This window comes from Nelumbo lutea, chromosome 5 (genome assembly GCF_056320005.1).
Source record: "Nelumbo lutea isolate HS-2025 chromosome 5, American lotus-T2T, whole genome shotgun sequence".
NCBI lineage: Eukaryota > Viridiplantae > Streptophyta > Magnoliopsida > Proteales > Nelumbonaceae > Nelumbo > Nelumbo lutea.
In genome coordinates, this window is record NC_142688.1 from 52657602 (window position 1) to 52679672 (window position 22071).

Genomic DNA, 22071 nt, shown 5'->3' on the forward strand with positions numbered 1-22071 from the left:
GGGGGCTTGTCCATATTTACAGCAGATGACTTGCTTCCGTGTGACCTTTCTTCCCCATATCTCCATAACCATTTTGAGAGAAGAGAATCATTCATCAACTTCATCTTTCGTAAACTTATTCATCATTTTTCTTTGGGCTCACAAATTATGTCCATGGCATTATATGAATCTTTTTCTCCTTGTCAGGTCCATCCACAAGGGATCTCAATGAAACTTATCCAAATTATCAGCAATAGAATCAGGCATAGAGAAAAGTGGGAGGTAATAAGTTGGCTAGTTCAATAACACACTACAGATGAGAGTAAGCTTACTTCCCTTCGACAAAAAACTTTCTTTTCCACCCTGATAATCTCCTCCTGAAATGTTCAATGGTAGGATCCCATACTGCTTTTGACTTATAGTTAGTACCCAAAGGAAGGCCCAAATATGTCCTAGGAAGAGCCCCCACCTTGCAACCCAAAGTGCTGGCAAGCTCACTTATGTGGGGAACATCACCAACAGGGAGAAAGGGATTAGAAAAATCTTCTGTAAACTGATCTTCAACATTGATACTGCCTCAAAACATATGAGAATGCAACGAATAAATAGCAGATCCTCCTACCTATCTCTTGCAAAAATTAATGTATCATCAGTAAACTGTAACAGAGTAATCTGGGGACCTTTGTTACCAACCAAGAATACTTCTATAAATCCTCCATCAGCTGCCTTGTTTATCAATCTGCCGAAAGGGTCTAAAGGTAGTGTGAAAAGGAAGGGGAATAAGGGGTAACCATATCTTAGACCCCTCCCCCTAGGAAAGTTGTCCTCTGGAGCTCCATTAATAATTATTGAATAGAAAGGCTTTGAGATGCAACTATAAATCCATCTCCTCCAGACATCAAAACCCATTTTCCTCAAAACGCGATATCTACATAAATCTTCTGTACATAGTCATCAACTTTCTCTAAATCAAGCTTACATATAACACCTGGGAGGCGTTGGTGGGTCCTTGAGTCTATACACTCATTTGCTTTCAATGGCCCATCAAGAATTTGCCCATCTACAAATGCTCCTTGGGATTGCAGAATCTTCTCAATTACCTTGTCCCTGTTGTTGAGCTTGAACTTGACTTTTATTTGATCATATACCTTGTTGATTGATGATGATGGGAACAATGGAAAAAAAAAATTAAAGAGTGTTCTCAAAACATGCCTTTTCTGTTAGGCAACGATTCTACCTGCACATGATTTACAAACAATGCAACCAATGTTGGCAATGTTTTTCATTTGTTCTGTCTTGTATCATTTAGAGTTATGGCCTACTTTCTTCATTTCATTGACTGGCCCAGTCAAAAGCCCATTAACCAATGGTCTCAGCTATCTGGGGTCTTGGGAGGGGTAGACTGGGTATGGTCCTAACCTTTGGGATTTTTCACACAAAGTGGCTGCTGCCCTCAGACATAACCTGCGTTATCACATTTGCATACCCAAGATTTTGCCATTACACCAAGTAATGGCCCCTAACAATGACTGAACTAATAACTTCATAAATTCCTCAAATGTTTTGATATGATCCTGATGTGTCTCCTTCTCTAATTTCTTTTGAGACACTTAAATATGCTTTTCTTTGGGCAGCAGCAAATTCTTCTATGCCTATATTTTCAATTTCCCAAATGTTACTTTTCTATTACTGTTACAGATGGTGAAATGTGGAGATTATTTTCAAGCTGAGGATGGCCCTAGAGAATTTGGTAATATATGCATTGTCAGTAGGTGGATTACAACAACTGATAATTCATTGGTGCTTTGCAATTTGGAGGTTAACTACAAAGAGGTAAGGTGAAATCTGTGAGAAATTGGTTCAAAATGATATATAGGAACTTATTGGATGTCTGGAAAATAAGAAGGTTTAGTCTCAAACATGTGTGGGACCATTAAAAAAAAATTTCAGTTGGCAAAACTTATAATGATTTTTGCCTGTAAGAGAGTTGAGTAGCTAGCCATTCCACTCTTTGACATGAAGAAACCCCTAAAACCCTTTCTTCTTTGCAAAAAAGGTAATTGCATCTCTTTTTCAAGAAAAAAGGTTTTACAAAAAGTATACATTTATCAAAAAGAAAGGTTTTACAAAAAGTATAGTTCCTTTTAGAAGGGGATAATTATACATGATGATACAAGTTGTTGTTTATGCATGTGGATTTGGTGTCCCATGGCGTATGCATAGGAATTTGTTACTCCTTATGTTTGGTTATTCCACATAAAAAATCAACCTCACCAATGATTCCCCAGACATTTTATTTCTATCGTTAGCTGAAACATTATGTGGTTCCTTTTCCATGTGCCTTGTGGGCTTGTCATAAGGGGGTAAATAGAGAAAGACAAGAAGCAACTAATAAAGGTTGAAGTAAGAGATATTACCTTTATGTTGTATTTTTTTGATAGGTAATGATGAGTTTTTATTAAAAGCTTAAAAAATAAGTACAATAACTGACAACTACTAGGTCAGCATGCACTGCCCAACCCCCATTTTAGAATATTATATTTATATCATATTTACATTCATTCTCCCTGTGTGGTTGCTCAAAACAACTATTCATGATTTACCCCTTGGTATGCAAGTGTATCAGTTAGGCTATTTGCAATTTTATGGACCCATTTGACTGATAGTTGAAGTTCCTTTGATAAGTTTTTGATTTCCCTTATGGTGTGCCTATGTTTCCATTTTTCGTGGCTATCCCTCTTCAGTCACCCTGTCACCACTGTAGTGTTTTCTTCCACTTCTAGTCTTCCAAGGCTTAGTTGCTTGTTAATCTTAATTCTTGCAACAAAATCATTAATTCTGCTTTTTGTGGAATCTCTAATCCCAATGGGCCTGAGAATAATGCCAAAACAACCCCATGGCAATCCCTAAATACACCTCCCTCCCATACCTGAATTGCCTGGATTACCCAAGCTGCACCCATCAAAATTCAGTTTCACTTTGTTCATAACTGGTGGTGTTCATTGCTTGTGAATCGTAATCATTGTTGTTGAAGATTGTGCCACTTCCCGCCACCTTCCAATGATATCACCAGTGGGGAAATTGCCAAAAATGTTCAAGGTCTTGATCCAATGCACCACTCCGAGGGTTACAGTTTATACAATTGCCTCCTTGGATATAGCCTTCCCTATGAAAATTCTTCCATTCCTATCTTCCCAAATAGACCACAGGATAGTAGCCATAGTATACCTTCACAAAATATTTCTCCTCTTCTTAATGGGGTTGAAGAATGAAGCAGGAGATTAGATGGTGACTTCTTACTTGCCTCACAAATAATGCATGTGTGGTGACTGGTCAGAGGCAGCAATTTGGCCACTTCTTTCTGAAGATGCTCACTATTGCTGGTTTCCAGAAGATATACTTTCCAGCAGAAAGCCCTAACTTTAGGGGGACTGGACCCAACGAGATGGATCTAATAGGGAAAGATTGCATCGGAGTAGGGTTTAGGGCTTGAAAAAGGATGCACAATAAAAGTTAGCCAAAGGAGTAAGGGTCCAAGTTCCAGAATCCAGCTTTGAAGAACCAAGGAAAATGCACTCCATAATCTTGAGTAATTATTAAAATTTCGTACATTCAAAGTCCCTAATCCCTCCCCTCAAGCCAAGTCCCAAACCAAACTTGAAACAGATTCAGTAACCAACTGAGAGATAGGTATATTCTTCACATAAATAGAATAAATGGTGGGGAAACAGGAAACTGTCCATAAATGGGTGATCTCGCCACCAAATTTCCTCCCAAAAATTGACTCAATCACCTGCAGAAGCATCATAACAAATGTACTTGGAGAATGAAGGAAATATCTCTGTATGCATTGTATCTCTTCCTTTTTCCTGCTAAATTCATCTTTACCTTGTTTAAAAAGAAAAACAAATAATGTCTATCTTTTAGAAATTTAAGTTGATATGAATATGATAGTTTCTTTGCTAAATGGAGATAAAACTCCACTGATGTTATCACATAAATAAACATGATACAATGTGGCTAGGACGCTGGGTATTGAATTCTCCATGGGTGACTATATTGTCTAGTTTTCTGTCCAGATTATGGTGAAGTATAGATTTTAAGTTTTTTATCAATAACAGTGAATTTTATTAAAGTATTGAAAATTATAAAGCAAAGGAGCTACACAAGCATAACTCCCGAATACAACCAGTGTACACCCAAAATGTAAAGCAATTACAACACAGCCCAAAACACACAGTTTCTGTTCACCCCTTGCCTAGCTAGACCATCTGACAAAGAATTTGCACTTCTCTTTACCTATGTACATTGAATTTCAATGTCCCTAGTCAGCCACTTAAATTTTCTCTTTTCATTGCTGTAATTCCAAAGCCTAGAGTTGTCCTCTTTTAGCCAGTTCACCACAGTTTCAGAATCTCTTTCTATGATCAATTTATTAATATTCATGTCCTTGACCCTTTGTATCCCTTCAAGGGCTGCTAGTATCTCAGCCCTCAAAGAATCTCCCACCCCAATTGGACTAGAATATATAGCTAACAGATTCCCCTTTTCATCTCTCATCACTCCCCCTATTCCGGAGGGCCCTGGATTGCCCATATTGTTGCCATTGAAATTCAGTTTAGTAAAACCATGAGGTGGAGGGGTCCAGTAGAAACTTGAAGCCTTTTTAGCTGAAGCTTATTCTGCAATCTCCTTCCAATTCCTTAGCAACTCATCAATTGAGAAATCTATAAAACAAGTCCAAAGTTTTCAACCAATGTATCACCCTAATATGAATAACCTCCAAAATTACTTCCAAGCTTCTCTCCTTATTTGAAAAAATCCGTGAATTCCTCTCCTCCCAAATAGTCCAACAAATTGCAGCCCTAACACATCACCACATAGTCTTAGCCCTTTTTGTTGACCAATTAGGCATGGAAGTGAATAAGCTTTGCACATTCAAAGGGGGAGTCCACCTGCACCCAAACAGAGAAGTAAACCATTCCCAAATGACTTTAGCAAACGGACAAGAAATTAGTAAATAGTATCCAGATTCACCATCAGATTTATAGAGGACACACCAGTGAGGAGACAAACAACTATTAGGTCTTTTTCTTTGAAGTAAATCGCCTGTATTAACTCTTTCCAAAAAGGCTTCCCAACAAAACCTCCCAACCTTTGGAGGTATAGGTTGACACCACACCTCTTTAACAGAAAAGGACATTCAAGCAGAAGAAGGTTGTATTAGGGCTTTAAAGAAAGAGGCACATGTGAAGGAACTTGAGGGAGTGAGTGTCCAAATTCTACAGGGCCTGAAAACAAAGCTAAGATGTTGCTCTCTCTATCTCTCAACACCCCTTCTATCCCCGAAGGACCTGGGTTTCCTTGGCTACTACCATCAAAATTCAGCTTTGCCCAACCTTCAGGCGGAGGCTTCCACACTGCAATTGTCTTGTCCCTCCTCGTATGACTAGTGGCTACCGCCTTCCAGTTACTCCAAATGTCATCAAAGGAAAACGTATGATAGAAGTCCAAAGTTCTTAGCCAATGAATGGTTCTAGTCAGTATACAATCCTCAACAGTTTGTAAGCTTCTTTCCTTTTCTTTGAACACCCTAGCATTCCTTTCTTCCCAAATTGTCCACAAGGCTGCTGCTCCAATACATCTCCACATCGTTTTTCCTTTTTTTGTGGGCCACACAAAACAAGAAGGATCGAACAACTGACTTAATTATGAGGACAAATTCCACCTGCATCCAAACAAAGAAAAGATCCAACTCCAAATAGCACAAGAAAAGGAACAAGATACAAATATGTAGGAACAATCCTCACCACTAGCCCTGCAAGGTACATTCCAGTTAGGGGACAAGCACATGGAAGGCCTTTTCTTCTACAAGCAATCCAGAGTATTGATCTTTCTATAAAACACCTCCCAGTAGGAAATTATAATTTTAGGAGGAACAGGTCTGAACCAAATCTCCTTAGCAGGGAAACCCAACTGTCCCATGGAGGGGCAAAGGGACTTAAAAAAGGAAGCACAAGTGAAAAAACCTTTTGGATGAGGAGACCATAGTCTCACATCCGAGTGAAGGGGGTCTAGAAAGACACTGCCAAGAAGAGACAACAATTCTGAAGCACTACTAAGTCCAACATCCCTCAAACCTCTCCTAAAACCAAAGTCCTAGCTTAAGGAAGAGGGTGAAGTAATAGGAGGAAAATGAGAAACAATTTTTTCCTTGTGAAGGGAGAGAGGATAGAGAGCTGGGAATCTGTCCTTAAGGGCAACAGTACCCACCCAAGCATCTTCCCAAAATAAAACAGAGTCACTCGAGTTAACATCATACTTGACCAAGTTGAGAAACTGAGGGAGGACATTTTGAATTGCTTTCCAAGGAGATGCCAACGTAGCTTGACATGTGTAGAGAAGATGGGCCAAATGGCCCATAGGCTGTTTATCTTTTTTATCTTTTATGTTCTTTGTTGTAATGGGCCTTAATCTGGGCTTTATTCCTTCTTATGTTATGTTTTTTAATTTTCTGCCCAACTAGGGGCCTCTTTGTAAATTACTAAAGTTTAAACTTAATGAAATGGAATTAGGGGTGTAAGAGAGGAGGTAATGTTTGAAAATCTCTCTTTGAACCCTAGTTGCTACCACCTTCTTCTCTCTTCTTGCAACCTGATTTCTACTACTTTTTTTTTATTCTTTGCAACTTTTTAAATAGTCATTTCCTTTCAAAAGGCTGCCTTTTCTTCTTGGTATTAGAGCAGGCTCGAATTTTCCCTCTTTTCACCTCTTTTTTCCCATACACAATGTGTATGGAGAACTAAATCATATGAATACTTAAAGAAACCTATTTCAGCCCAGTTGTTAGTGGTTTCTGGAGAGAAGGGGACTGGTTTTGTCGTCCTCCTGACAGATTCAAGTGTTTCGCCCAAAACCCTAATTTTCTGGAGAAATCTGATTGCGGGCCCCATAGGGAGTTTGACCTGGGCGCTCAGTGACTGAAGGTCTTCTCATCCTTCATCTTGAAGATCGAATCAAGTGGATTGGTGTTCTATGAAGTCTACAAGGAGCGGCTAAGATTTCTCTGCTTCTCCCGGCTTCCGGGTGTGACGCAAGTACCTAGTACGGCTGCATAGAGGTTGGCTCACAACACAGTTTTTGTTCTGTCTTCATTTGTTGTTATTCGAAGTTGTTAGAAGTTATTTTCGAAGTATTTAAGAAGATGAACCCTTCAGAAGTTGAAAACAAGCATGTTGCTGAATCAGGATAGGTTTCGGGAGCCTCTGTAGACTCTCTACTGGCTGTGACCACAGTCAAGCTGGATGGAACTAATTATCTAGCTTGGTCACAATCAATAAAAATTCATATTTGCAGTAGAGGCAAATGGGGTTTTATCTCCGGGAGCAAGAAGTCTCCTTCGGAAGATGATCCATCATATGAAAAATGGATGCAAGAAAATTATACAGTTATTGGATGGCTTATGAACTCAATGCAACCGCGGATTAGTCAACACTATTTGTGGATGAATTTAGCAAAGGAAATTTGGGATAGTGTTGCTGAAACCTATTCCCATAAATTAAATGTGGCCAGGGTTTACAAGTTGAGAAGTGATGTGAGGAATTTGGGACAGGGGGAGAAACCATTAGTTGTGTATTTCTCAATTCTGAAATCTTTATGGCAAGAAATTGATTTGATAGAAACTGTAGCTTGGGACACCACTAATGATGTTGAGACCTACAGGAAACTTGTTGAGAGAAACAGGGTATTTGAGTTTTTGGCAGGGCTGAATCCAGAGTATGATATCACAAAGCAAAATATTTTATCCAATGATAGCATTACACTGTCTCAAGTCTATGCCTTGGTAAGTAGTGAATAAAGCAAGAGACTTGTCCAGGTCCAAGGGGTTGGTCTAAATGATCACTTTGCTAATATGGGAGTGAAACCCAAGGGAGTTGCAGGGACTACAAGTAGCTCAGCGAAGAAAGAAATTATTTGTGAGTACTGTAAGAAGCCAAAACACACTAAAGACAAGTGTTGGAAATTGCATCCTGAGCTTCTTCCCTTTTGGTTTCAAAAGAAGACTGATAATATGAAGGCAGGGAATGTCAATATTGCTGCTGGTGCAGATAGTGACAGATACCAAACTGAAGAGATGACTGCTAGTGAGCAGTTAGCAGCTATGAAGGCAGAATATGAGAAGTTTGGGAGGATGATCAGTCACCTAGAGGGTGTGGCCTCTTCTTTCAACCCTCCAGGAAATTCAACCACTTCTGCATTTGCTCATTCAGGTATACGGGCTTTTGCCAATCATGCAACTATTTCAGGTAATCGTAGGATCCGTTGGATTATTGATTCTGGTGCTTCTAGTCATATGACCAGTCTTTCCACTTTGTTTGTTTCTTATGGTTTACTTCCTAGCCATGACAAAATCACCCTAGCCGATGGCTCTCTTGCCCTATCTCTGACAAAGGAACCATCAAGGCTATAGATTCCTTGGTACTTCCTTCTACTCTTCATGTACCCAAGCTAAATACAAATTTGTTATCTGTAAGTAGCCTAACTAAGTCATTGAACTGTTGTGTAACATTCTTTCCTTCCTATTGTGTTTTTCAGGATCTAGAGTTTCAGAAAGTGATTGGGAGTGGCCATGAGGCGAATAGAATATATCTGCTAGACACTCCTGGACAGAGTCATGAACAACCTGGAAAAGATGCTTTTGGGTCTACATCTATAGAGTACATCAGTCGAGTCTTGAAAGCAAGAATTAAGGAGTGGAACTAGATGGAGTTTGGCAGGATAGAAGAAAGAAAGGGAGACTTGATGAAGAAGATTGAAAGCCTTGACTTTAAAGAGGAAAGGGGAGAATTTGGAGAGGAAGACAATGACCTCAGGAGAGAATTGAGAAGACAGTTAGAGGATTGCCTGCACAAGGAGGAAATTAGCTGGAGGCAAAAATCTCGGTGTAAATGGTTGCAAGAGGGAGATAGAAACACTAGGTATTTCCACTCTCTAGCAGATGGCAGGAGAAGGAAGAACTTTATCTCCAAATTGGTAGTAGATGGAGTTGAGTTAGTACAGCAAGAGGAGATTGCTAGGGCCTGTGTGGAGCATTTCAAATCTATTCTAAGAAGGCCTATGAGTAGAAGGGTGTGGGTAGAAGGTTTGGATTGGCCAGATGTAGGGGTGGAGAACAGGAGAAGGATGGAAAGAAGCTTTAATATAGAAGAGATCAAGGAGGCTGTGTTTTCTATGGATAGAACAAAAGCTCCAGGGCCGGATGGGTTTATAATGGCTTTTTATCAGGATTGTTGGGATATTTTTAAAGATGATCTCTTGTGGGTGTTTGAGGAGTTTTTCAGGAGAGGAATTGTCAATCTGGGTGTGAACTCTACATTTATAACCTTAATTCCCAAAAAGAAAGATGCATCCCACCCGAAGGATTTTAGGCCAATAAGTTTGGTGAATAGCTTGTACAAGATCATTGCAAAAGTGTTGCCTTTGAGGCTGAAGAAGGTAATTCCGGATATCATTGAACACTATCAAGGAGCTTTTGTGAGTGGAAGACAAATTACAGACCAGATTTTAACTGCTAATGAGAGTGTGGAGAACTTTAAGAGGGATAAGAAGAAGGGAGTGCTCTGTAAGCTGGACTTGGAAAAGGCTTATGACTTGGTGGACTGGGAGTTCTTGAGGAAAGTTTTAACCAAATTCGGGGTTGGGGCTAGATGGTGTAAGTGGATCATGGGCTGTGTCCGGAATTGTCATTATTCAGTGCTAGTGAATGGGACAGTGGTAGATTTCTTTCTAGCCAGTAGGGGTATAAGACAAGGAGACCCCCTTTCTCATTTCTTGTTCATTTTAATTGCGGAGGTTTTGGGGAAATTGATTCACAGAGCAGATTCTAGGGGGTTCATTAGAGGCTGGAGGGTTGGGAGGATGGAAACCCCCATCACACATTTACAGTTTGCTGATGACACGATTCTATTTTGTGAAGGTGGTAATGTGAGGTTTATCAGGAATTTAAAGTCGGTGATACAACTGTTTGAGCAACTGTCCAACTTGAAGGTTAACCTTGGGAAAAGTTGTGTAGTGGGGGTGAATTTGGAGGAGGGAGAGATCAGGGAGAGTGCTGAAGTGCTGGGGTGTGAAGTCACGAGGTGGTCTCTGAACTATTTAGGATTAACATTAGGTGATAATCCCAAGAGAGAGAGCTTCTGGAACCCGGTGATGGAAAGGTTTGAAAAAAGATCGGTACGGTATCTTGGAAAAAGAATTACCTCTCTCTTGGTGGGAGAATTACATTAATTAAGGCCACGCTTGCTAATTTACCCATCTTCTTCATGTTGGTGTTTAAAATCCTAGTGAAGATTGCTATTAGATTAGAGAAGTTAATGAGAGATTTCCTGTGGGAGCCGGGAGAAGAGAAGAGGGATCATAGAGTTAGCTGGGAAATAGTGTGCAGGAGTAAGTCGTGTGGTGGTTTGGGGCTTGGGAGTATTAGGAGAAGGAATATGACTCTGCTGGGGAAGTGGTTGTGGAGGTTTCCTATGGAGAAGGAGAAGTTATGGGCTAGAATAGTGGCAAGTATTCATGGGCTGGAGCACAATGGATGGAACGCTGGAATCAGAGCTAGGATCACAAGCAATTCTCCTTGGAAAGCCATTCATGACCTGCTTCCAGTTTTCATTCCTAATATCAGGTATGACTTGAATTCCGGTAATTCCATAAAATTTTGGGAACAAACCTGGGTGGGGAGCGCCCCTCTAAAGGATCAGTTTCCGTCTTTGTACGCTCTTTCTGATTTGAAAAATGAGTCAATCTCGTCTTTCACCACCCCGTCCTCTTCCAATTCTGGGATTTGGTGGAACTTGGGTCTAAGAAGGGATTTGAGGGATTCAGACTTCGACTGTATTTCGAGCCTTCTTGCAATTCTTGATAACGTTGTCTTAGACCCCACTAGGGCGGATTTTAGAATTTAGACACCTAACCCCAATGGCATTTTCTCTTGTGCTTCTTTCTTCAAAGTCTTAAGTCAGTCCACCAGTCCTACCCTGTCCCCTTTTCCTGTTGGTGAGGTTTGGTGCAGAGCTATACCTCCTAGGGTTGGTAGCTTTTGTTGGGAAGCCTATCTGGAAAGAATCAACACTGGTGATCTACTCCAAAAGAAGAGACCCAATACTTGCTTGTCACCTCAGTAGTGTGTTTTGTGCAAAGCAAATGGGGAGACTAGTTTTCACCTAATAGTGTCGTGCTACTTCGCAAGGTCATTGTGGGATTGGGCTTTCTCCTTATTTGGATGCAGTTGGAATCCCCCATTAGACATGCAGGGCCTTTTTGCCCCCTCCTTCAGGTGGCGGTTAAAAAGGGGAAGGGCAATGTGGAGAGGACTAAGGGCTGCAGTATGTTGGACACTGTGGGAAGAAAGGAACTCCAGGATATTCTCAGAAACTCAGAGAGGGACAGCAGATTTGAGGACTATCATACAGTTTAGGGCGGTATAGTGGCTGAAATCTTTGGAAATATTCACAGATTACACTGTGGATGACATGTTGAGGAAGTGGGGTGAAATTGCAAGTTGCACGCAGACCAAGTCAGTAATGAGTGTGGCTTGGACCCCCCCCCCCCACCTAGTGGATTCTTGAAATTAAACTTTGATGGATGCAGTAGGGGAAACTCGGGACAATCAGGGATCGGGGTGTTTTTAGAGATGAAAATGGGGTCATCTCTGCTATGTTATCAGGCCCAATTGGAGTGGGTGACTCCCTTAGAGCTGAGATATGTGCAGTTATGGAAGGAGCCCAGAAAGCTAAGGAATTGAACATTAAGAAACTTATAATTGAAGGGGATTCAGAGGTGGTGATAGGGTGGCTGACCAAAGAACAAAATGATCTTTGGAAGTATAACAATGAGAAGAGGAAATTCAAATGGCTGGTGTGGGAGATGGAAATTAAGACATTTTGGATTAAGAGATCAGCTAATTCCCTAGCTGACGGTTTAGCAAAACAAGGGGTAGAAAGGGATTCCTTGTTTTGGCCTAAGTTGTAATGTTAGTGTCCTTGTATCTTTGTATTTTCTTCTTTCCTTTCTTGAAGTTCTTTGTGACTCTTGGAAGATAAGTGTGTTTGTCTTCCACTTGTAAATTTTCTACTAATGAATTAATGAAAGTGTTATTGATAAAAAAAAATGTTATGTCATTTTCGTTTGGGTGATCTTTATTTTTCTGCATTAAGTCATTTATTCCCATAACTGTTTAAGGGAATTAGTCTGTCTAGTCTTTATTGTAAGTCGTGTGAATTGTCAAAACATTATAGAAGCAGTTATCCTTTGAGTAATAAAATATATTCTTTTCCTTTTCATATTGTGCACTCTGATGTGTGGGGGCCTTACCACTCACCTTTTATGGGTGGCTACAAATATTTTATCTTGTTCATTGATGACTTTTCTCAGTTCACTTGGATATTTTTTATGAAGTCCCGTGATAAAGTTCTTAAACTTGTGAGGCAATTCTATGAATTTGTCCTAACCCAGTTTGATACCAGAATTAAAATTTTTAGATCCGACAATACAAAAGAATAATTTGAGAAAAACCCGACCTGCTATCTTACTGATTTGGGGGTTATTCACCAAAGCTCCTATGTTAGGACCCCAGAACATAATGTAATTGTTGAAAGAAAAAATAGGCATATTGTTGAAGTTGCAAGAAGTATTCTATTTGCCTCACATGTCCTTACAAAATTTTGGGGTGTTGTTGTTGTCACTGCAACCTACCTAATCAACTGTATGCCATCCAGGGTTTTGGGGTTTAAGTCTCCCTTCAGTCTTCATCTGAGCAAGGATCTTTTTCCTATTCCTCTTTGTGTCTTTGGCTGCACTTGTTATGTACATATCCCAAGTGTCAAGAGACATAAATTTGAACCAAAAGCCCACAAGTGTATGTTCCTTGGTTATTTCCCCACACAAAAGGGTTACTGTTGTTTTGATCCGAAGACTGGCACTCGGTATGTCTCTATGGATGTCACATTTGATGAGCTCTCTTCCTTTTATGATTATTCTCAAGAGAGGCATTGTCCAAAGGGGGAGAATTTGTCACAGTTGTTTGCTCTTCCCCTTTCTCTCCCAATTGAGTCTTCTGTTGAGACTCTTCCTCCTTCAAATGAGTCAAGGGAGGATCAGTCATTTCATTCTCATTCCAGTGTTCCTATCCCTCCTCCTTTACCTCCTCGTCCTCTTTTTAATCACAGGTTGTACCAAAGGCAGAGAACCAAAAATGATCAGATTGTTTCTCCTATAGCACATGAGCCTCCTGCACTTCTAGTCACAGAAGAAACAACAGGTACTGATACAGCCCCTTTGGAGTCATCCTTCCCAGACCTTGATATCCCCATTGCTATTAGGAAAGGAAAAAGGAAGTGTATTGCACATTGCATTTCCAAACACCTTTCTTGTAGTTTGCTCTCTCTTCATATTTTGCCTACCTTTCTTCTATTGCTTCTAACCCAATTCCCAAGTTTGTGTCAAAAGCTCTTATTATTCCAGAATGGAGGGATGCTATGAGAACAGAAATTGATGCCCTGCACAAGAATGAAACTTGGGAAGTGGTTGATTTGCTTGAAGGGAAGGATCCAGTAGGCTGTAAGTGGGCTTTTACTATTAAATATCATGCTGATGGCACCATTGAAAGGTACAAGGCTAGGCTGGTCGCTAAAGGTTATACACAGACATATGGGATTGATTATCTAGAGACATTTGCTCCTATTGCCAAGATGACTTCTGTGAGAGTTCTGCTATCTATGGCTGCACACTTAGATTGGCCACTTTATCAGCTGGATGTAAAGAATGCTTTTCTGAATGGAGAGTTACATGAGGAGGTCTATATGTCTCTTCCTCGAGGGATGTATGAACAGATATGAAAGGGAAGGTCTACAGGATGAAAAAATCTCTTTATGGAATTAAACAGTCCCCTAGAGCATGGTTTATAAGGTTTAGGGCTGCCCTTGTTAGCTTTGGCTATGTATAGACACAGTCTAATCATACTCTCTTTGTGAAGAGGAGAGGATCCTTCGTCGTTTACCTGATTGTGTATGTTGATGATATTGTTGTGACTGGTAATGATGTACCAGGGATTAATGATCTCAAATCCTTCCTTCATACAGAGTTTGAGATCAAAGATCTGGGAGAATTGAGATACTTTCTTGGCATAGAAGTTGCTAGATCTAAGGATGAGATCCTTATCTCTCAGAGAAAGTATGCACTTGATTTACTTTCTGAAACAGGAAAGATGGGTGCTAGACCAGTTGCTACTCCTATTGATATGAGCCATAAACTCTCTGCCTCAGATGGAATATTGTTGAAAGATAAGGGAGTCTTCCAGAGACTACTTAGAAAACTTCTCTATATATGCATGACTTGGCCAAACATTGCATATGCAGTCAGTTGCATTAGTCAGTTCATGCATGCTCCCAGGGATACTCACATGGTAGCAGCAGAGCGGATTCTGTGTTATTTGAAGGATTCCCCTGGAAAGGGAATTTTATTTTCTAAGCATGGCCATATGAAATTTGAAGCCTACATAGATGTTGATTGTGCCGGAAACATTGATGACAGAAGATCTACCTCTGGGTACTGTAGCTTGGTGGCAGGTAATATTGTCTCTTGGAGAAGCAAGAAATAGTTAGTTGTTGCCTGATCTTCAGCCGAAGCTGAATATAGAGCCATGGCTCATGGCGTTTCTGAACTACTGTGGCTTAGATCCTTGATGGAGGAACTAGGTATTGAGCATGATAAGTCAATGATGTTATACTGTGATAATCAGGCTACCATCAACATTGCTCACAATTCAGTACAACATGACAGAACTAAACATATTGAAGTTGACAGACACCATTCGAGAAAGAGTAGCTTCTGGAGAGGTGTGTCTACCTTTCATCACTTCTGAAGAGTTAGCTGATTTCCTCACCAAGGGCATTCCCAAAGCTAAACTTCAGCATGATACTGGCAAGCTTGGCATGATTGACATCTATGCTCAGCTTGAGGGGGAATGTAGAGAAGATCGGCCGAATGGCCCATAGGATGTTTATCTTTTTTATCTTTTATGTTCTTTGATGTAATGGGCCTTAATCTGGGCTTTATTCTTTCTTATGTTATGTTTTTTAATTTTCTGCCCAACTAGGGCCTTTCTGTAAATTACTAAAGTTTAACTTAATGAAATGGAATTAGGGGTGTAAGAGAGGAGGTTATGTTCGAAAATCTCTCTCTGAACCCTAGTTGCCGCCACCTTCTTCTTCTTCTTCTCTCTTCTTGCAACCTGATTTCTACTATCTTTTGATTTTTTGCAACTTTTTAAACAGTCCTTTCCTTTCAAAAGGTTGTTTTTCTTCTACGTGATACACCTGCATCCCAACCATTTTCCCGCTTGCCATGTATACTAGCTATCACTTCATGCAACAATCTCTCCCTTTCTCTAGGCCACCTCCACAACCACTTCCCTAAGAGAGCTTTATTCCTTAGAGCTAACCTTCCTACTCCCAGTCCACCCTCCTCTTTACTCCTACAAACTATTTCTCAATTGATTAGATGATCTTTCTTTTCCTCCCTAGGCTCTGATAGAAAAGATCTCATTATCCTCTCCAACTTCTTAGCTTCCCTAATAGGAATCCTAAAGATAAAGAGAAAATAGACCGATAAATTTGCTCGGGTAGCTCTCAATAAAGTCACTCGACCCCCTATGGAAATGTAGTTCTTTTTCCAAGAAGCTAACCTTTTCTCAAACTTTTCCAGAATTGGGGTCCAAAATCTACTCTCCTTTGGGTTTGCCCCTAGAGGGAGACCTAGATACTGCAAGGGCCAAGAAGAAATGGGACAACCTAAACAATCCGCCACAGACTGCAAAGTCCTCTCATTCAGATTAACCCCTACCACACAACTCTTATCCAGGTTTATCTTCAAATTGGAGACATTCTCAAAGTGTTGTAACAATGCTTTGAGATTCCTCACTTCCCGCCTGTCACCCCCTTCACAAGAAATTATGATATCATTGGCAAACTGCAAGGGGTTACCTGGACATTGTTCCTTCCAATTCTTCAACCTCTAACTTCCTCTTCCCTATCTGCTTTAGAGATTAATCTATTGAAGACATCTACAACTAGGTGAAAAGAAAAGGGGAGAGAGGGTCACCTTGTCTAAGGCCTCTACAAGCTGGGAAAAAGTCTTTCACCACCCCATTAACCAAAATGGAGTAATGCACGAACTAATACAGCCCTTTACCCAATTGCACCATCTAGCTCCAAACCTACAGCACCCTAGGACCTCTAGTAAAAAACTCCAATCCACAAGATCATAAGCCTTCTCCAAATCTAGTTTACAAACGAAACCTTGGGTTCCTGACTTTCTCATGTCTTCCACGCACTCATTTGCTATTAGGATCTAATCCGTTATTTGCCTTCCCTGCACAAAAGCACCTTGCTCTTGACTGATGATGGAGGGTAGTACTACTTGGGTTATCAATGACAACACTTTAGCCAGGATTTTATAGATGCTTGTCACTAGACTGATTGGCCTATAGTCCTTAGGGTTCTTTGCATCTGCCTTTTTTGGGATTAGAGCTAGAAAAGTAGCATTGACTCCAGGGCTCACCATTTTTTTATCTGCAAATTCCTGAAACACCCCAACAAGGTCTTCTTTGACCACATCCCAACAATCCCAATAGAAAGCCATTGTAAAGCCATCTGGACCAGGTGCTTTGGATCTATCCATTGAAAACACCGCCTGTCTGATCTCTTCTTCACTAGTCAGCTCTTTTTTGTCTAACTTCCTGTTTCTCTCTTCTTGACCTTCTTCCCCACCTCTACCTCCTTCCTCCTCAATGCCTTCTTTACTAACCCCCTTTGCTCCTTTCTGCAAATTATTCTCCTCAACTTCAATTAACAGGCTCTCAAGGATTTCCAGGATTCTTTTATTTCTGTTTACTTCCTTTTCTCTTCCTACCTCTCTCTCCTGACCCCTCCCTATTTCCACTGCTATCTCTTACCCCTTCCTCTCCTACACAGGCTGCAACCTCTGGATTGGGATCAGTATCTGGCACACAGGTCATGGAGCATACATTAGTATCACAAACTGAAAGGACACAGTCACCTGGGTTATGCTGGGAAAGTATAGGAATGCTGGAAATGGAGGCAGAATCTGTCAGGCCCTGAAAAGGAGTGTGGGAGTCATCTAACTCCTTGGCTTGGTTCTGATGAGTTTGCCTTCCCATCTCCTTTGTTATATAGTGATCTCTTCTCTCACCCTCCTGTTTGTCCCTCACTTCTGTAGCCCTGTCTTGCTTCTGTGTAGTCTCAAATACTTCCTTACACCTCTCCTGTCTGTCAGAAAGATTTGGCAATGGAGCTTCTGAGTGTGAGTCAGAGTTTTCATCCCCAAAATTAGGACTGTGTTCCGCTCTGATGATTGGCTCTTTACTGACACAACGAAGAGGCTGCTCTTTGCAAAAATCTTCTTCTACTTCTTCTATAAACAGCATTCCAAGATTTAAAGTTGCCACTACCTCTTCCTCTGGCATCTTCTCGAACTCGACACTTCCTATGCTAGATTAGTCGTCCAAGTCTTCTTCCACTTCTGCTTATTCCAAGTTGCAGTCTACCCAGCCCTCATCGATATCTTCCTTCTCCTCGTTGCAATCTCTTGTGTACCTGGGATTTGGTCGATCCTGTGATGATTGGCCCTCCCAAAGTATATCAGAAACTGGGCGAGAGATCCATTTTAAGGAACTTGTGGTCTGCTCTGTCCGCCTATCGTCTATAGTCCACAGTCCACACTACCTCCCCTCGATCCACATGCTCAATTAAACAGTCACGTGGATTAAGTTTCGAACCCTTATTTGAACTGTTCTGTCCTCCTATTGGTTCAGATAGACCGGCCCGCACCAAACCTTTGACTGGTCCACCCCCTTCTAAACCACATCAACAAATGAAGCCCGGGCCCCTAGTTTCCCATTTAATTCAAAATCTTTCATTTTTTTTCTTTTAATAGTTTGCGTGTCTTTTGGTTTTCTTCCTCTGACTTTCCAGCTTCCCCTTTAGGCATGTACTGTTCTTTGACCCTTCTCGCCAACACCTGTGTGCCACATGTAATCCAGCCCGCCATGTCGGCATCGTCTTCTACCTTGGTTCTTCGTCCCCAGAGCTCCGCCTCTACCTCTGAAACCAGCCAAATTCCATACCATGCTCCATCAGCAAGAACTTCGATTGTTCTTGGGATCGATTCTGGTTTCACCCCAATAATCCTAACCTCTGCGGCACAAAGGTCTTGCAACTGGACTTCCTCCATTGCCCCACCCAACAGCTTCACTATGTTTCCCAGGTTTGACTCATTCCAAAGATGGAAGGGAAGTCCCACCAGTTTTAGCAGGAAGCTTCCGCTAGTATGTTCCATCCCATTACACAATGGCTTCCAGTTCTGGACTTGGACCAAACCTTCTTCACATTTGAATGCTGTAAATCCCCTGTTTACCTCATCATCAATTCTTAACACTGCCTTCCTATTTGAGAATGGCTTCAGAGCAACCTCAGTTTCTAGTTTCAAGTTATGCACCACTGACTTCAGAATCTTCCTCCAATCCTGTATATCCTTATTGGCTATTATCACCATTCTCTGCTCCCAATCACCTTGCTCAGTCTCAAACCACACTTTCATCCCTCTATTTGAACTTGCTATTGCCTCTTCACAGCTAGAGGAGCTCTGCTTTAATGGCTGGCTTGAGTATTTATGAGGGCTATCCTCTGTACTTTGTTCTTTCTCATGTTCCTTATGTATCTGTCAACAGAGATGAGAAACTGCTGTAACTCATCTGCAAAAGCTGTCCACCCTTGTGCCTGCTTCCCTTCCGGTAAACAAACCATTTGTTTCCTATCGCCAAAGTATTCTGAGATGGTTATGAACCAGCCTTTCCCGTTGCACCTCAGTTCCACTTAGTATTTCTTCTTTTCCAGCTCTAATACATTTTCCACCCTACTGTTCTGAGCAATTGAAGTACTCCATCGATAAACCCCTTCAACCATAGCATTGCTTCCTCAAAAAGAAGTAACATCGCCTTCCTGTCTTCCCTAACTTTTAGCAGATTCTTACCTCTGGCCCTTCCACTCTCAAAGTAGTATTTTCTTCGCTTCGATATTCAGTTCCAACTTCCACCTATTCACCACCTGAAAATCTTCGTCGCTTCGTTCCTCCATCTTCGTCGCTTTGTTCCTCCATCTTCGTCGCTCCCTTCCTCTCATAAATACTGTACGAGTTGAAAGCCACTTTCAGCAAGAGATTTCACCACCTAGGACAATCAGCTAAGCATGGTTGGATGCCCAGTTTGGGGCATCCTGTCAACCACATCCATACCAAATGATGAATCTGATGAACTGTGTAAGGCAGTAATGTAAATGTCAGTGTCTGATCCAGAGATCGGATCAATTAGACATTATACGAAAATCTATCAACTATAGGCAGAGTCCTCTACTTGCAAACAGGGTGACCATAGTCTATAAGTATAGATTTTAAGTTGTTCTTGAACATCTGTTAATCCTTTAGACAAAGATGCCTCTGAGTTACCTTAGTTCTTTTCTAGTATCTTATGATTTAGGTTGCCTTATTTGATTAAATGTAAGGTCTTATTTAGAGGGTTCTACTCTTTGGTGGAAAATGATTGTATGGCTTGTTTATCTCCTTTTGCTGACTGTTTTGCAGTCAGAGGACCCGCCCCTGTCTGTTCTCCACATTCAGTACCCTGAATGGCCTGATCATGGAGTGCCAAGAGATACACTTGCTGTTCGTGAAATTCTGAAGAGGATATATCATGTTCCACCCAATCTTGGTCCCATTGCTGTGCACTGCAGGTTCACCTCATGTTTGCTTACATAACTATGAGCTGGATGATACTCCAGTATTATATAAATTATTTATGCATGTAAGCCTGAGATATTTCCTCTCTCTTGCTCAGTGCAGGTATTGGAAGAACAGGCACATATTGTACAATACATAATGCCATCCAAAGGATCCTCATTGGAGACATGTCTGCTTTAGATCTCGTGAACACAATAACCATCTTCAGATCTCAGCGTGTTGGGATGGTTCAAACATTGGTATCTTATTCTTTCATTGCTTGAAGCTTCATATCTAGTTTCTACTTTTATTATACTGTGCTGGTTGCATGTAAGATAAAAGGAAAATGAATGGTTTCCTTGGAAAATGATATTCAATAGGAAAATAAATAATTTTCCTGATTTTCTGAAGTTGTAAAAGAACATAAAAAGAACCTACTCTTTTGGAAATAATCCTTTTAAATTGATTTGAAGATGGCCTATTCCTTTAGAAATAAATTTAAGGGTTTAAAATATTATTATATCTCCGGACATCATCATAAGCCTTATCCCAACTATATGGGCTTGGCTACATGAATCCTTTTTCACCATTCCATTCTGTTTATTGCCATATCCATTGTTAAATTATGAGTGCTTAAAACATTTCTTACTACAACCACCAGCCATGTCGTTTTTTCTCTGCCCCTAGCCCTTCTAGCCCCTTCAACTTGTAAAAGATCACTTCTTACAAGTGCTGTAGGTGGTCTTCTATGTACATGACCAAATCATCTTAGTCTTTTGGTCATTTTATCACCTATTGGAGCTATTCTTAGATTCCTTTAAATGATTTCATTTGTGACCCTATCTAGTTTTTCCATTCATCTCAGCATACACATTTTTTTTTTATCAATAACACTTTCATTAATTCATCAGTAGAAAATTTACAAGTGGAAGACAAACACACTTATCTTCCAAGAGTCACAAAGAACTTCAAGAAAGGAAAGAAGAAAATACAAAGATACAAGGACACTAACATTATAACTTAGCCCAAAACAAGGAATCCCTTTCTGCCCCTTGTTTTGCTAACCCATCAGCTAGGGAATTAGATGATCTCTTAATCCAACATGTCTTAACTTCCATCTCCCGCACCAGCCATTTGAATTTCCTCTTCTCATTGTTATACTTCCAAAGATCATTTTGTTCTTTGGTCAGCCACCCTATCACCACCTCTGAATCCCCTTCAATTATAAGTTTCTTGATGTTCAATTCCTTAGCTTTCCGGGCTCCTTCCATAACTGCATATATCTCAGCTCTAAGGGAGTCACCCACTCCAATTGGGCCTGAGAACATAGCAGAGATGACCCCATTTTCATCTCTAAAAACACCATTGATCCCTGATTGTCCCGGGTTTCCCCTACTGCATCCATCAAAGTTTAATTTCAAGAATCCACTAGGTGGGGGGGTCCAAGCTACACTCATTACTGACTTGGTCTGCGTGCAACTTGCAATTTCACCCCACTTCCTCAACATGTCATCCACAGTGTAATCTGTGAATATTTCCAGAGATTTCAGCCACTGTACCGCCCTAAACTGTATGATAGCCCTCAAATCTGCTGTCCCTCTCTGAGTTTCTGAGAATATCCTGGAGTTCCTTTCTTTCCACAGTGTCCAACATACTGCAGCCCTTAGTCCTCTCCACATTGTCCTTCCCCTTTTTAACCGCCACCTGAAGGAGGGGGCGAAAAGGCCCTGCATGTCTAATGGGGGATTCCAGCTGCATCCAAATAAGGAGAAAGCCCAATCCCACAATGACCTCGCGAAGTGGCACGACACCATTAGGTGAAAACCAGTCTCCCCATCTGCTTTACACAACACACCACTGAGGTGACAAGCAAGTATTGAGTCTCTTTTGGAGTAGATCACCAATGTTGATTCTTTCCAGATAGGCTTCCCAACAAAAACTACCAACCCTAGGAGGTATAGCTCTGCACCAAACCTCACCAACAGGAAAAGGGGACAGGGTAGGACTGGTGGACTGACTTAAAACTTTGAAGAACGAAGCACAAGAGAAAATGCCATTGGGGTTAGGTGTCCAAATTCTAGAATCTGCCCTAGTGGGGTCTAAGACAACGTTATCAAGAAGTGCAAGAAGGCTCGAAGTACAGTCGAAGTCTGAATCCCTCAAATCCCTTCTTAGACCCAAGTTCCACCCAATCCCAGAAGTGGAAGAGGACGGAGTGGTGAAAGACGAGATCGACTCATTTTTCAA

The 22071-nt window shown here is 41.0% G+C and overlaps 1 protein-coding gene across 3 annotated transcripts in view; it reads left to right on the forward strand.

The window, feature by feature from the left end:
• PTP1 (protein tyrosine phosphatase 1) overlaps positions 1–22071 on the forward strand; it is a 52045-nt gene that overhangs the window by 18088 nt on the left and 11886 nt on the right. For all 3 annotated transcript variants that reach the window (XR_016099298.1, XM_088944896.1, XM_088944895.1), the window contains exons 5-7: positions 1678–1812; positions 19690–19838; positions 19943–20084. Coding sequence is in view for 2 of the 3 variants with exons in the window: in XM_088944896.1 (XP_088801022.1) it covers positions 1678–1812; positions 19690–19838; positions 19943–20084 (426 nt within the window). In the remaining variant the exon portion in view is untranslated. The remainder of the gene's footprint in view (positions 1–1677; positions 1813–19689; positions 19839–19942; positions 20085–22071) is intronic.